The following is a 16,576-nucleotide window of genomic DNA, read 5'->3' on the forward strand; positions in this document are numbered from 1 at the left end:
GGGCTTTTTTCCAACTTCTCCTCTTCTGAAAATCACTCACTTTCCTTCTAGAATAAATAATTCAATCATCTAAATTATAGCCTAGGAATGAGCACCTAGAATATTTTGGATGCTTTGATTCAACCTGGCATTATGTGAAGTCTGTGATGTATGCTAATAAGAAAATGCTATTTAACATTCTCAAGAGATGTTACGAAGATGGAGGGCAATAAAGCACACGCTAGATCACTATAATCCAAGGAGATCGATTTCTTTTTCTCCCTTTTAAGAACATTGGGGGATAGTACTTTCCTCATCCAGACTGCCCCAGGAGGCACAGACTTATAGAGACAACTCCACCGTATTAATGCCCTCACAAAATCAACACTTCCATGCCTAATAAGACACCAGTGCTATGGCACTATTAGGTATTTACCCAAAGGATACAGAAATACAGATTCGAAGAGGCACATGCACCCCAATGTTTATAGCAGCACTGTCAACAATAGCCAAACTATGGAGAGAGCCCCAATGTCCATCTGATGAGTGGATGAAGATGTGGTCTATACACACAGTGGAACATTACCCAGCCATCAAAAAAATGAAATCTTGCCATTTGCGACAACATGGATGGAACTAGAGTGTATTATGCTAAGTGAAGTAAGTCAGAGAAAGACAAATACCATACGGTTTCACTCAAGTGGATTTAAGAAGCAAAACAGATGGCACATGGGAAGGGGGAGAAGAGAAGAGAGGGAAACAAACCATAAGAGACGTTTAAGGATTGAGAATAAACTGAGGGTTGATAGAGGGGAGGTGGGTGGGGAATGGGCTAGATGGGTGATGGGTACTAAGGAGGGCATTTGTGATGAGCAGTAGAGGTTGTATATAAGTGATGAATCGCTGAATTCTGCTCCGAAACCAATATTGCACTGGATGTTAACTAACCAAAAAGAAAAAAAGAAAAAAGAAAAGAAAAGACACTGGTGCTTCCCAGCGGTCATGCCGTCAGGGCACACATTTCATAAGAATTCCACAAAGACACTTTGCATTTTAAACTCTATGTGACCCTTACATCTAAACGAACACTGATAAGGAGCGAGAGCAGTCTTGTGTGTGTGTGTGTGTGTGTGTGTGTGTGTGTAGAGGTGCAGAGGGAGGGCCATATGATAAGGCAGAGATGGAAATGAGGCGATAAAAGCAGAGGCTGACAGCTTAGCGTCTCCAAAGCTTTGCTGGCTCTGATATTCTAGGACGTAGGTCCAATTCTTCGACTCCACTGGGCAATTTTGCACCAGCCAAGTAATCTCTTTGTGATTCTGTGTCAGCCTGGAAAATAGTTATGGTACTCACAGAGAGAGAGGTGACTCAGCAAAATCATTCTAAAGAATCCTCTTTTGTCACTTGTCAACTCTTGCCTTCTGACTGAAGATCTGAACCCCCACCAAAGAAAACCAATACTCAGTTTTCTGTTAACTTCTAACCATGAGCCATGTTATGTATCTAAAGAACCAAACAGATAGAAACACACACCTAAAGGAAAACCTCAAACCTCTTCTCTAGCAGGCTGTGCCCACGCCCCTACCACGGAGCAAAGCGTACTCATTTTCAAGCAGTTTCCTTTTGCCACCTTTATTTCAGACCTCACCTCCTGTCTAGCTACACAGTAGGGCCAGGATGGCACTGCAGACCCCTTCCTTTGCTGAGATCACACTGCAACTGTAATTTTTTTTTTTTAATGCGACTACCTGGCTAATGTCTAACCCCCCAGCTAAAGTGCAAGCTCCATGAGGGTGAGGACCTTGTCTGTCTCGCTGAATGAGGTGACTGAATGAACAGCTTGTGAATGCATGGATTAATTCATGATCCTAATTGCCCATGGAACCCCATAAAATAAAAGTTGGTCCTACTTGGGAGACCTCACTGCTAGACCATGAGTTGGTCTTCTGCTTGGTTGGTTCCCGAGCAGCCAGCCCGCGCTGGGCGCTGTTACACCAGACCGGGTGGCTAAGCCGTCTGTACCCACTGAGCCATGTCGAGGAGCATTTCTCAGACAACCAGGGCTCAAGGAGAATCTGATGGAGAGAGGAAGTAGAGGAGACAGGTCTTAGATTGTCCTACAGAAAGAACACAAGGCAAGACCTGGAGCCACACCCCCTCTAGCCAGCTTTTCCCTCTCCTGCCCTGCATACCTGGCAGTTCAAAGATCGCTCCAGGGTTGCTGGGGTTTTATCTTACCCTGAACTATTTTTTTTTTTTTAATGTTTATTTATTTTAGACAGAGGCAGAGAGAGAGAGAGAGAGAGGGAGAATCCGAAACAGGCTCCAGGCTCTGAGCTATGAACTCACGAAACTCTACATCATGACCTGAGCCGAAGTCAGAGGCTTAACCGACTGAGCCACCCGGGAGCCCCAGACCCTTAACTATTCTAAATTAAGGCAAAGCCTGAATGGACAACCAGAGACCAAGTCCTACAGCTGTTTCCATTCATGTGTCTTTTTCCGAACACAGGATGGAAACACAGTGGGTCTGCCGGTTGCAAGCACTCCTCGCGGTGACGAGGGTGACCAGCTCGGGTACTCGCCCTGGATCCTGGCCACCTCGGGGGCATATGCGGGAGGGCTGGGGGCCCGGGGCCCGCCCGCAGCCCGGGACAGCATTCAACCCACCTTCCAACTCTGCAAAGCCGAGCACCACATCTGACGCCCTGCCCTGCCTGTCTTTGACCTCCAGGGCCGTAATGGTGCAGCCCCAGGAGATGATGTCCACTTTCAGCAGGTCTGACTGCAGCTGGAACTTCTCCACTGTCCCTGCCCCTGAGGGCAGGTCTCCGAACACGGCTCTAGTCACCGAAACCATGGGGAAAGCGTGGGGGCGTGCAGCTACTCCCAGCCCTTCCGACTCTGCCTCCAAACCTGGAGCGGGAGAAGTTTACTGGAGAAGGGCGGGACACGGCCCAGACTCCTCCCCTTCCTTGCCTGGATTTGGGGAGTGACCGCTCCTACAAAAAAATACCTTCTGGCGACTTTCTAAACCTTTCCTTTGCCTGGGGGCCACAGGAAGGCAAAATTTCCAGACGGGGTTTTCCTTTGCTAACTCTGGCTGCATTGCATGTTGGGAGTGGTAGTCTTTGGAAGGTGAAATTGCATTTTGGGGCCTGTAGTTTTCCTAAACCCAAATGCTGAATCTGCAGGATTGCGGGGGCGGGCGGGGTGGGGGGGGGGTTTCTCCGGCTCCCGCTTCTCAACAGGAAGAGCTAGCAGTTCGTTAACTTTGGTGGCTGACTTTCAGATAAAATGCTGGAAGATGCAGAAAGCAGAGTTAGAGAAAGATGAATGTTGGGGGGAGATTCTGGTTTTAACTCTGATCCAGAGGAGAAAGAAATACAGAGATAATTTAGAGAAAGGCGTCTCTGCACACTGGATTCATTATATTTGTCTCACACAGTGAAAATTCTAGACATGTTTGTCCTGGAGCCACCGCCCAGAGGCTTTCCTGGCTGATGGCCTGGAGTAGCAGCCTGGACAGGGTCAGGTGTAGTTACACGGAGGTGCTCAGAGGCAGCCTCTGACTTTCTTTTCTTCAGGGGACTGGGGAAGGGTCTTGAGGACATACCCCCATCTCGTTCCTGAAGTCCAAAGTTCCTTTAAAAAGGGATTAAGGGGGGCGCCTGGGTGGCTCAGTTGGTTAAGCGTCCGACTTGGGCTCAGGTCACGATCTCGCTGTTGGTGGGTTCCAGTCCCGGTTTGGGCTCTGTGCTGACTGCTCAGAGCCTGGAGCCTGTTTCCGATTCTGTGTCTCCCTCTCTCTCTGAACCTCCCCCGTTCATGCTCTGTCTCTCTCTGTCTCAAAAATAAATAAACGTTAAAAAAAAAAAAATTAAAAAAAAAAGGGATTGGGGGGGGGGGGGTGCGTGGGTGGCTCAGTCAGTTAAGTGTCCACCAGCTCAGGTCATGATCTCACTGTTGGTGGGTTCCAGTCCTGGTTTGGGCTCTGTGCTGACAGCTCAGAGTCTGGAGCCTGCTTTGGATTCTGTGTCTCCCTCTCTCTCTGCCCCTCCCCACTCACGCTCTGTCTCTCCCTCTCTCTCAAAAATACATAAACATATTTTTTTTTAAAAAAAGGCTTAAGGGAGTATTTATTGAGGTCCCCCTAAATGTCACGTACTATACTTTTATTATTTCCTTTCCACAAGCAGAAAAAGGTTATAAGTAGGTACCGATGGGAGAGGAAAAGGCAAGCAGACCATTAAATAACTGTCATCCTTTCGAGTGCCTCAGAATGGTGTGAGATTTTTCAAGAATATATATTTCCAGGCCCATCCCTGGAATTTCAGATTCTGTGAGTCTAGGGCAAGACTCAGGAATCTGTCTTTTTCACAGGTTTCCTGGGTGATTCTAATGCAGATTACCTGGGACCAGACTTTGAGAAGTACTGCTCAACGGTTGGGTGACTAATCTTAGATTTTTTTTTCCTCCAAATAGACTCTGATGGCATAAGACTAAGATAGAGCTCCTAAAGGCCTTAATAGGATTGCCAGATGAAATATAGGAGCCTGTGTACTTCTTTGCGAAATGTGTCAACTCTAGACAGTACTGGGCCCAGGAAGAGAGAGGATGCTGGAAGCCGGAAGTGTTTTACTTGATGGCCTTCATACTCCTCTGGGCTTGACACTGCTTTTGGTTCGGTTTCTAGGTACTTCAGAGGGGTTCCAACTGGACTGTGGTGGCTGCCAAAATGCATCTCTGATTAGGAAATTAGGAGAACTGGGGTTGTGTTCCTGGAATCAGATGCGAATAAAACATAACTGCCTCTCGGCCCTTTCTGTCTGTCGTTTGAAGGAATACTTAGCATTCTTGCCACAAGCCTCAATTCTCATTCATGAAGCAGGGGAACTGTGGTAGCAAAGGAAAAAGAGAGCTTGCAACAAACAGGCTTTAGTGAGGCGTCACACATGATAACAAAAAGACCCAAACAAGTCAAATTACAGCCTGCGCCACACTCACACAATAACCGATAGCACTCTTGCGTGCTGCTTCATCAGAAATTCTCATCAACTCTGCAATCCTCATCAACCCACCTAACATTTGCGGCTGATTCATATACAAGCCCTTTCGGCAATGCTGTGTTAGCACGGATGTCTCAGAACCTCTTCTTCTGTGGGCAGGAAGACGGCATTTTCTTTTCTCAGCCTCCAGTTCTCAATGTTCTGCCAAGCTCATGTTGTCACAGAAAGAGATGAATGCATTTGAACGGCCAAAGCCAAGTGTCACTAGGGGAGATGTTGTAGCTAGGCTTGGTGGAAAATGAAGCATACCATGATGTCTCTCAAAGATGTAAGGAGTACATTTCATTTCATTTTCCTTTCACTTTTAAGGGCTGAACATATTGTCATAAATAGGACTACCTTGTGCTGGGTCAGCCGTCAGGCTTGAACCTTGACTTTTCTTACCAAAATATCCTATTCTCCGAGTCCCACAGTGATGCTCTAAAGGAATATTTGTGCACTTGGGGCACCTGGCTGGCTCTGTCAGTAGAGCATGCAGCTCTTGATGTCAGGGTTGTGAGTTCAAGCCCCACGTTGGGTGTGGAGCCTACTTAAAAAAATAAGGTAATATATATAAAGGAATATTTGTGCACTTAAAAAGAACGGAGGAAGAAGCACCCTTAAGGGAAGGAAATATTCTCCATCTCCAAGGTTGGATTGGGTCAGAAGCCAGATAGTGCCTTTGAAAATGAAAGATCCTCAAATTTGAGGAAGTATTTCTTTTTATTTTGGGGATGAGAACTGGGGGTGAGGTCATGAGGTAAAGAGAGAAGGAATTGTGACATTGATGTCAAGAGACGTTACTTAAAGCGGCGCCTGGGTGGCTCAGCTGCTTAAGTGTCTGACTCTTCCGCGAGGGTCATGATCTCACAGTCTTGTGGCTCTGCTCGGCGCTGACAGCAGGGATCTGGCTTGGGATTCTCCCCCTCTCTCTGCACCTTCCCTGCTCACACTCTCTCTGTCTCTCTCCAAATAAATAAACAAAACAAAACCAAAACCAACAAACCAAAAAGAGAAGTTGCTTAAAGTGGGTACCTTTTCTTTCAACCTGAGGACTCAGGGTAGACAGGTAAAAAATGAGGTCAGTTTCTCTTCTCTACTGGAAGTTAGTCCCCAAAGCTGAGTGTGTGGGGAGCCAGGAATGAGATCTGAGCCCTTAGACCCTGGACTCCACCTTCTCATTCTACAAAGACACTGCATGTGTACTATTCCTGGGATCTGTCAGATCTGGGGCCCATGGAGACGGCTCCAAAGCTTTAAGCTGTTGACAAGATGCCTAACTCTCTGAGCTGTAATAATAAAACCAACTCATGATATCTCACAGTTTGTCTATAAGGAGACCCAGAATAGATTCTCTTCTGTTGATAAGTTACCATCTTCCTGTTCTCTTTCTCATTGCTCTGAACTCGAATGGCATTTATTGTCAATTTGCTTCATTGGGTGCTCAACTATGCAATATCTTAGATGGTTCATTATCTGCCCAGGAGCACATTTTGTTGTTATTGTTTACTCAACGTTTGGCTCCCAAACTCCATATTTTGACTCACAAATTTTTTGTGATGGAAACAACACTACACTTGGTTTCAGAAGAAATCTGGGAGCCAGGGAAACCTGGAAGAACCTCTTCAAGTTGACAAGAGGCAGAATTCTTCATAGTTCAGGTCAACTCGATTTCATCAATAATTTTGGAGCAGCTGCTGGGGAAGGCATTATGGGTGCAGGTGAGAAGCTGTTGAGAAAGATGGATTAAATTTTGCTGTATGACGTGCTCATTCGTCAAATATTCGAGGAGTATGTGCCAGGCACTGTGCTAAGCGCTGGCTGTACATTGATAAGTAAAACATGATCCTTGTCTTCCAGGAGCTTACACCTTAATATGATATAATGCTCATCTCTGTCTTCCATAAAACCTGCAATAAAATCTCCAGAGTTCATTACCAGTCAATGCTGGGTGAAACCAAGCACTGGGATCAGCCTCGAAGTAGTTGTAACTTAAGGGTTGCCCAGAGATGTTCAGTCATACTGGGATTATTTTAGAATTTCCTAGAAGCAAGCACAGGAACTGGCAATTTTAGATGCTCAGTAAATAACTGTTGAATGAATACATGATACATTCATATTTATGATGCTGTAGTGGAGAATTGGCTCTGATATCAGAAAAACTGGGTCCGAAAGTCATCAGAACTTACTGGTCAGGCAATTTGTTCAACCACTCTGAACTTCAGTTTCCTCAACTATAAAATGGGAATAATATCACATGAATGGCCCATCCAATTATTATTAATTATTACTAGTAAATACAAAGTGCTAAGAATGAACTGGGCACCATGATAAGCACTCCTATGAGTCAGGCACCATTATCTGATACAGAAACTGAGACTTACCAAGGTTAAGCAACTTGTTCAAGGTCACATGGCTAGTAAGTCAGGAAATCAAGATTTGATCCTGGGCAGTTTGACTGCAGAGATAGGAGCATTTAACCACTTCCTTATATGCTGCCTGGTATTGTGGTCAATGGGGAACCTGGAGTCCAAAGCAGCCTGCAAATTTGAACACGTTACGCCAGGGCAAAATGCTCATCTCCGAATTTTTATGGTAATTACAAGTTTAAAAAATTAGTTTCTGGAATTAGGTCACAATGGGCTCAAGACGGCATTGTGTTCACTTACTGTAAGTACAGAAGGGTCCAAGGAGAAGAGCTAATCCTTGGCAGCCGTACACTCTGGAAACGAGGCACCCATCACCTCCAGATCTATTATGTTGTCATTTGTTGATTTGTTATTATGTCTTCTGCCAAGAAAATGGAAGCTCCACGAGAGTGAGAACTTTCACTGCTATATCCTAGTAGCTAGAACAGAGCAGTGGATTGCTAAAAAATACCTGTTGATTGAGTGTTTGAAGGCTGGCAAGGATGGGAAGCATCTCTCATACACAGCTGGTAGAAGTCTCAATTGATAAAAACCACTTTGGAGGACAACTTGTCAATATGTAATCAAGGCTGTTTGCACAAAACTCAGAAACAGCCCATGACCCAGCAACTCCATTTCTTGGAATATACCCTGGATGATGTTTTGCATATGGACGTAAGAATATTTATAGCAGTATTATGTGTAAGAATCAAAATTTGGAATCAACCTAAAGTCCATCAATTGAAACATGGATAAAACAATTTTGGTATACGCGTGTAATGCAATGTGACGTAACAGGAAAATAAATGCACTAGATACTCCATAGGTCCTCAGGCATGAATGTCATAATTATAATGTTAAGGAAGAATAAAGCAGTGCAGAAGGATGCAAATATGTCATTTACATCAAATAATAAACCTTGCAAAGTAAACTAGATCTCCCTGAATTTAAGTCATTAGTCCAGGGTCATTTAGCCTGGGGGGTTATAGAGCTAGGATTTTAATCCACAGCACTTTCCACTATATCATCCTGCCTCAGGTAAGCATTGATAGCCAGATATGTATTAGACCCCCATAGTGCTCTGGAAACCCTATTGACTGATCTTTCCTTAGTTTGAGTGAATGTCATTGCCAAGGGAGTGGCTTGGGGGGGGGGGAATCTCTTTTCTCTGCCCTTCCCCCCATTTTGATATGAATAATAGATGTTTAATCAATTTCATGTAAAGCAGCTTCAAAACAAGTCCCTCATACATTCCCTTTGACTTGATTGTGGCACCTATTTATAGAAATTCTAAAGCCACAACTGGCCTGAGCACATTCCTTAGTTTTATATAGACTGGATAAACACGTCTAGTTGTCCCTTGTGACAACAATACTTTCAAGAGTCAGAACTCTTTTAATTCCACAAGTTATAAATCAGCTCAAATTTGGCTTAGGCAAAAAAGGGACATTATTGGCTAACCTAGTGAAAAGTCTGTGGACGAATCTCCCTTCAGGCATGGCTGGATCTGGGCTAAAACTACATCAACAGAACTTGGTTTTTCTCTTCCTCTTGTTCGGTTTTCCACTGTGTTTGCCCTATTTTCAGACTGTTCTTTCTACCTATGATTTCTAGCACCTCCAGACTTACATTATCTTACAATAGCAGTCTCAAGACAAAGCAAGCTTCACATTCCCAACAGTATCAACAAAAGTCCCAGTGTCGAGTCTCACCCGGTCCTGTGCCCTTCTGAACCAATTGCCTGGTGCTTGGTGTGGTTGAGTCAGCCTCACGCAACACTGTGGACTGGGGCGTGGGGAGGGGTGATTATCCAAGGGACAATCTAGATGCTATTCCCAAAGTGAGAATGGATGCTGACCAGGCTAAAACAAGATTTGCCCACCAAAAAGAGTAATGGGTAATTTCATTAGAGAATTTTCAATGTGTTAGAAATCAAAAATAAGAAATAAATGCACTGGGAATTCTTGTAGAGAGTTCAAGCATTTAGAATATTTGACACATCAAAGTACCTGCGTCTCACAAAGAGCTTTCAGCATTCTGTCAGTCGCTCGCTCGGTAGCAGGTGTTGCCACATCCTTGCTTCTATTCTTGTTTTATCTTTGTCGGCCTTGGTCTCCTAACTAATGTGGTAGTGACGCAAGCTTGCTTGAACCTTTCTCAACATCTTCAATTACCCTGCTGTTTTTCAAAGGACAAGAGCTGCCAACATTCGAGAAAGAATGTTAACTCGAATTCAGCCTAGCCTGAAGCAGATTCACCCCTGCCTTGTCTGAGAACAAGGCGGATCAGGGAATTGCTCTCCGAGTTCATCTGGACTCCATTCCTCATAATATGGAATCTTACATCAAAAAAGCATGGCCGAATATAATTCTTGGCAGAAAGTAACATTCAAGCACCTAAAACATCTACAAATTATCTTGCTCGAATAAATGTGGAGAATTTGCTCTTGTGAATTTGCCAACCTGATTAAGTAACCTTTGATTCACTGCCTTCGGTATCTGCTAACCAGTCATAGTGTGATCTTCATTCTTCTATGACACTTGTTCGAGAGGTCCCAAGTAACATATACTTCTTATTTTTATAATTTCTTGCTTTTCAATGATCACATTTGGCTCAGCTTGAAAGATAAATTTCTCAAAAGATGTAATAAGCACTTTTTTTGTTTTGCCAAATTAGAACTTTCAAAAGTTACTCTTTGATTTGTTAGAATTAGGTTTGGCTGCCTATAACAGAGATCCAAAATAACAGTGGCTCAAGAGAGATACAAGTTGAGTTTTTCCCCTAAAAACAGTCCAGAGTTAGGGATGTCAGGATCTGGGATCGTACCCTACTTGCAAATTGATAAATTACTGTTTCGTGGAGGCTGACAGAAGACACAGATTCCTGGGTCTGAGACAAAGGATTTCATCACTCACCGCATAGCAAGCAGCATGTGTATCCTGCTGGTGTTGGTTCCCTATGCCCTCCAAGACCCATGGAGGTTACAAGGAGGAACCAAGCTGGGCATGACATATACAGTGGGTTTGCATCTACCACTTTTATAGTGAGTGGTAAGCAAGCCTGCTCTTTGTCTGGGAGAAGATGAATCTGCTCACTGGAAACTCAACCCCAAGAAATGGTTGCCTAAAGAGTGGTCAGGGCCTTGCATTCTTAGCATCCTCAAAAAGGGTGTTCAGGGATGCTCAAGGCCTTGGTGGATTGCTTCTCTCAACAGGTGGTCCAGGGTTAGTATGGCAGTTCTGCTCAACGTGGTCATCTGGCACATAAGTTCCCTACAGCTTGTTGCTTCACTATCTGAAAGGTGTGGCCTGAAGTCCCCTTAGCCAAGGAGGTATGCCACCGTGTCCACATTTAGAGCAACAGGATGGAGGAGAGGAGGTGAGGACAGGGAATGTTGGAGAAGAGGCAGGCCTCTTGTATCCCCTTTGAGGATACATCCTGAAATTTCCATATGTTACTTCCCCTTATATCACATTGGCCAGAAGTTATTCACTTAATCATATCAGACTTCAGGGTAAGTTGGGAAATGTATAATCTTGTTTTCTAAGGGTTCTGTTAATGTAGTATAAAGGAGAAGATATTGGAGCAGTCTAGCACATTCTTTACTAAAAGTTGATAATATTTCAATAAATATTTTCCAGGGACCTTGTAGGGTTGCTAAAGGTCACTTTGTGCCTCCCATTCTTTGCACACAGTGAAAATCTTGAGCCTGTGGTTTGGACGTGTGTTAGCCAGACAGCTGTGAGCACACACGGAGGATGGGACTATAGGTGTCAGGTACACTTCAGGTACTGCCCAAGGTGAGAACACAAAGGAGTCGGAGGATTTCCAGGGATCTGGAAGAAGACAGGGATATTAGTCCAGATGATGGTGCCTTTGTGAGCGTGGAGGTAAAATTCCAAGGATCAAAGTGACGAGGTCTGAAATAACTCTACGTGGAGAGGTTCGTGTCCAGAGGGTGGGTGGTGCAGGGTGTGATCTGTTGTGATGGTGATGAGTTTTTCAATGGAGGAAGAGCTCAAGCCACATAGGATTTCCCCTAGCCCTCCCAGAACTGGCTCCCCTGGAAGACGTGGAGAAGTCAAAGTTACAGTCAGCCACAGTACATGGGCTCTTTTTATCTTGAAACAGGACTCTGAGCCAAAGTTGGAGGGAGGGTTTTCAGGAGTCAGTGTTGACCCAGTGTAGTCACAGGAAGAATTTCCTGGGAGCAAGTGACTGGGGCACTACACCAAGTAGAACCCAGCTGAGGTCCCTGGGGATGACCTTGAAGCTGGCAGGTACTCTCCACTAGTTAATGGTGGCTCTGTGGTATAGCCCCCTAGTTCCTGGGGAGCTCTCTTTCATGGAAGACTTGAGCCTCTGCTCCAAGTAGAAGCACTTAGCTAGTTCATTCCACTTGGACTTTAGCACATAGGGCCTCTGTCATGTCCCTCAATTTTGTGCCACCTTTTACCAAATTGACCATGACTCCCTCCCTGCATGTGGGCAAGACAATCATTGACCAGGTAACTTTGTCCTAACAGGGTCTTAGTAGAAGAAGTCTCGTCAAAATTTACCACATATTAAAAAAAAAAAAAAGATGAAGAATGAGGGCCCTCTGAATGGTTTCAGGTATGTCTAGGAGGTACACCAAGATGGGTGGCATTGACTGCTAAAAGAGTAAGGCTTCTCTAGGAGGAGAGGGAAGACAAGGCAAGGAAGGGAGGAGAAAGATCCTAATGGCAAATGCTGGAACAACAGTGCAGCTGAGACCTCACACATGAGGCCAGGATGGGAAAGCTTATCAGCAAAGCCTTCACCTGGACTCCTGGGGGCATATTCTGGTGGAAATGGCTGAGAGAATTGATTGTAGAAATTTGGGGGCATAAGGAAAGGCTTGATGACTGATAAATAGCTAAGAGGAACCAGGGCAAAGAATCTAGCTAGATGGGAAGGGTCTGGCAGACATGTGAACCTGACTCAAAAAGTCAAGGGGCACATCAAAGTGGTGTCCAGCCAGAATCAAGGTGGTCAGTGAGTGAGTCCATAAAATGATTCCAGAAAATGGACTCGCACCCTGTTCTAGAGTGAGACCTTTCTTCCCTGGCCTGTTGGAAATTGTCCACTGTCTGTGTTGTGGATTACAATCGGCAGGTCGGAAGCCTGGAGGGAAATTCGGCCCTCCTTAGAGTAGGTGTGAACAGGGAAAATTTAAGCCTCCCTTCTACTCGCCTTCAAAAGGCTCACGCTGAATTTAGGTCAGAGAATTGCAACAGAATTGGCCATTTTTTCTGGGCTTAACCACATTCTATAAAGAAGTGTGGTTGTACAAGGGCCAGGTGAAGTCAGAAGATGAAATGTGACAGGGCCCCTGTGTGGTTTTTTCTGACACTTAATGTGTCATGTTTTTACATATACCAACCAATTCTATGACACCAATTGTGTGCCCAACGATTCAACTCAATTCTGACACCATTCACTTAGAGTGTGGGTCAGATCTCATGAGTCAAAGGGCTCAGACCCATAGGACTGCCTCCGTGTCACACACCAGTCGCAAATGTGTACCCAGGCTACCCATACTTCTTCAAGCCTGACTACAAATGTGGGAGTTTTTGTGAGCTCCCTTCAGATTTGATAATGTGCTAGAATGACCCACAGAATTCAGGAAAACACTTTACTTAGGTTTACCAGTTCATTCTAAAGTTCCTTATAATTCAGGAACAACCAAGCAGAGGAAATGCATAGGACAAATTCTAGGGGGTAGGGGTGGGGGCTGGGGGTTGGCCCAGAACTTCCATGTTCTTTCCTGCTGTGCCATCAACCAAGTGCATGGATGTGTTCACCAACCTGGGGGCTCAATGAACCTCCCCTTTAGGGTTTTTATCAAGGTTTCACTAGGTGGGTATGGTTGATTAAATCTCTGGCCATTGATGATTGAACTCAATTTCTACCTTTCTCCCCTCCCAGGAGGTCGATGGGTGGGGCTGACAATTCTAACCCTCTAATTACTTGGTTGGTTTTTCTTATGACCAGTTCTCGCCCTGAAGCTTTCTAGCCTCCTACCACAAGGGATTGTCTTATCAGCATAAAACACTCATCACTTAAGGCACTCTTCTCACTTAAGAGAGAGTCCAAGGGCTTAGGGAGCTTTGTGCCAGGAACTGGAGACAAAGACCAAGTATTTTTTTTTTTCTCAAGTATTTTTTATTATCCCACAGCCCCCAAGTGGGCCCTACCACCCACTCTGCCTTCAGGGAGTAACCAGGTCAAGGAGGAGGAAACTTTGGTACACATTAGCATATTCTGGGGACCTTATATAGAGTCCTGGGTCTGACTCTCAGTGGCTCAGTGACTCTCAGTCACTGAGAAAGGGACCTCCTGGGTATCTGTATTTTTAATAAACTCCCTAAATAATTCTATGCTCACTGGAATTTGAGAATCATGGAGCGAGGGTTTCCTTGAGTCGTCTCCCTCTCCTCCAATCACGCTGAGGGAAGAGCCCCAAGTCTGCCCTCAGGTTACAATCTTCCCCCGACTAAGGACAAGGAAGAATTACAGCTGAGTACAGAGGACCCCTAGGTGAGGCCAATCTTCAGGATCCCGGAGATTCTGCCTCAGGTTAGAATCAGAAATTCAGAAAAAGGAATCAGAATTAACACTGGGCAGGGCCTGCTGTGTGTCAGGCGGATGTGCATGCGAGTCTACCTGCCGGAGAGGTAATAATCCTTGTTATCTCACTGTTGAGAAAATGGAGCCTCGGGGAAGACTATGGCTGAGGAGGCAAGGTGGGTATTCAAATAAGGCCTGCCTAGCTCCACCCTCTAGGTCAAAATGGTGAGTAATGAAAAGGGAACGTGTGGAGCAGGGGTGGCTTGGTTGCGAGCTAGAGTCATGGCAGTACAGTACACGGTGTCAGTCACCCCACAATTACTGCTGTGGAAAGGGCAGCGCTGATAGGGCGGCTCTGCCCCACCACGTGGGGAAGCTTCAGCTCATACTTGCGACTTACTGAAGCAGCTACTTTCTCAGAGCCTTCCTGGGCAATCACCATTCCTGCTGAATGTTTCCTGGGGTTTTACTGTTTTGTTTGTTGTGTTTGTTCCTTTGTGTGCTGCACTTGAATCCTTAGGGCAGAGCCCAGCCAACGGTTCTAGAAATTACCGGAGTCTACATATATCTCATGCTGATTATAACATGGTTAATCCTAGCTTGGGCCTCTCTGACATGAAGGGTGTGCCCTGGACGGTCCCATGGGTGGAAGGCTGCATGAGGCCTGCTGGGAAAGCAGCTCTTCTCTACAGGGTTGGTGTAGAGGCAGACAGGCTAAATATGAAAGGTGTCACCCTAGGCTTTAGGAGTTGGCCAAGGTCAAATCCAATAGGAACAGGGGGGAAACAAATAGGAGAAGGAATATAAAAATCGGCAGCCAGAGGGGCGCCTGGGTGGCTCGGTCGGTTAAGCGTCCAACTTCAGCTAAGGTCATGATCTCATAGTTTGTGGGTTCGAGCCCCACGTCGGGCTCTGTGCTACAGCTCAGAGCCTGGATGGAGTCTGCTTTGAATTCTGTGTCTCCCTCTCTCTCTGCCCCTCCCCCACTCATGCTCTGTCTCTCTCTCTCAAAAATAAATAAACATTAATTTTTTTTTTTTTTTTTTTTTTAAACAGCGGCCAGAACTTTAAGAGCAGGTCAGAGGGAAGTGCACCAGGTGATGGGAAGAGGGTCAGGGATGAATCATCGAGTGAACGGCTTGGCCAATATCCCTGCACTGTGTTGTGGGGCCGGCATGGGAGCTTGGAGGAAATACGTGCACCCCGCTGGACTGTGTGCTCTTTCCACATAGGTGCAATCCCAAGCAGGCTCTGCACTGTCAGTGCAGAGTCCAATGCAGGGCTCGAACCCACAAACCATGACATCATGACCTGACCTGAAATCAAGACTGAGCCACCCAGGCGCCCTAAGCCCATTCTATTTCTTTAAGGCAGGAGGGGTTTCCTTTTCCAGGACCAGTCTCTAGTATTAAAGAACTGATGACAATGAATTAATAATCGAGGGCCATTTGATGAGCACAGATGGGGGCAAAGAGCTGGGGCAAAGAGTTACCTCTGGTGACCAGATTGCTGATGTCCCCCAGATTCCGTGCCACCCATGGATAGCCCTGGATATAATCTGCCAACGCGGGTATGTCTGACTCTGCTTTCTTGGTGCTTCTGTACCAGAGCTGCATAATTTAACTTGTGTTACTACTGCGTTTTGCATAGAAGATGGATTTTCCGATTATTTTGTCCATAATTGATCTGGGTTTCTCTGGAGCTCCTACCTACGTGGTTAGTTGTTGTTGGTGGTGGTGATTAGCTAAATGTCTAATTTGATTTAAAGCATGGTGGGATACCTGGGTGGCTCAGTCACTTAAGCGTCCAATTTCAGCGTAGGTCATGATCTCGTGCTTCCTGGTTTGAGCCCCATGTCGGGCTCTGTGCTGGTAGAGCAGAGCCTGGAGCCTGCTTCAGCTTCTGTGTCTCCCTCTCTCTGTCCCTCCCTAGCTCACACTCTGTGTCTGTCTCTCTCAAAAATAAACATTAAAAAAAAATTAAAAAAAAAAAGCATGCTGATGCTGATAATTGGGTGGCTTTGGGTGGACTAGAAGATAGACTTGAGGCATATTAAAAATTTCAAGAGCTTATTTGAGTAAAAATCTACTCGGATGGGCAGCCCCAAACTGGAGGCGGTTAGGAGCAAGACTTTCCCAGAGAACAGGTGGAAGCCAAGTAGGGAAATTACTGATTGGCTATAGTCGAAAGCCAGTTGGCTGTGATTGGCTGTCCTTATGTTTCAGTTTCCTAACCTGGAGACATTTATAGGCTTAGATTTTGGTTCACTTACAGAGGCTGCCATTCAATTAGGGCCACCTCAGTGGTCACCTTGCTTAACTAATTTAATAGGTATGTTAATATTGTAACATACCCATTACTACTGTAACTTCAGATAACTTCCCCCTTTGCTGGCTTCTTTTCCTAATATGGTAAGCAGGTGTAAGGAGAAGAGGGAGGGGTGCGGCTTAGGAGTCTGTCACAGCAGGAAAAGCCACCATCTCAGGCTGGGGGTCCTTTGCCTCTTCTGCTGCCTTGTCCACCTGTTTGCTACGTGCTGTGCTGGTTCCT

At 45.5% G+C, this 16,576-nt stretch overlaps 1 protein-coding gene across 10 annotated transcripts in view; it reads right to left on the bottom strand.

Moving 5' to 3' along the window:
• The window catches only part of GALM (galactose mutarotase), a 115,713-nt gene that overhangs the window by 51,016 nt on the left and 48,121 nt on the right, over positions 1-16,576 (bottom strand). The window contains exon 1 of one of the 10 annotated variants that reach the window (XM_045054676.1): positions 2,650-3,119. The exons of 1 other annotated variant lie outside the window; for it this stretch is intronic. In XM_045054676.1, coding sequence (XP_044910611.1) covers positions 2,650-2,839 — 190 coding nt within the window. In that variant the 5' untranslated portion in view covers positions 2,840-3,119. Of the gene's footprint in view, positions 1-2,649; positions 3,135-16,576 lie in introns of those variants that run through there. 8 more of the 10 variants (XM_045054677.1, XM_045054681.1, XM_045054679.1 and 5 more) reach the window with 8 other exon arrangements.

This window comes from Felis catus, chromosome A3, assembly GCF_018350175.1.
Source record: "Felis catus isolate Fca126 chromosome A3, F.catus_Fca126_mat1.0, whole genome shotgun sequence".
In the NCBI taxonomy this organism is placed as follows: Eukaryota; Metazoa; Chordata; class Mammalia; order Carnivora; family Felidae; genus Felis; species Felis catus.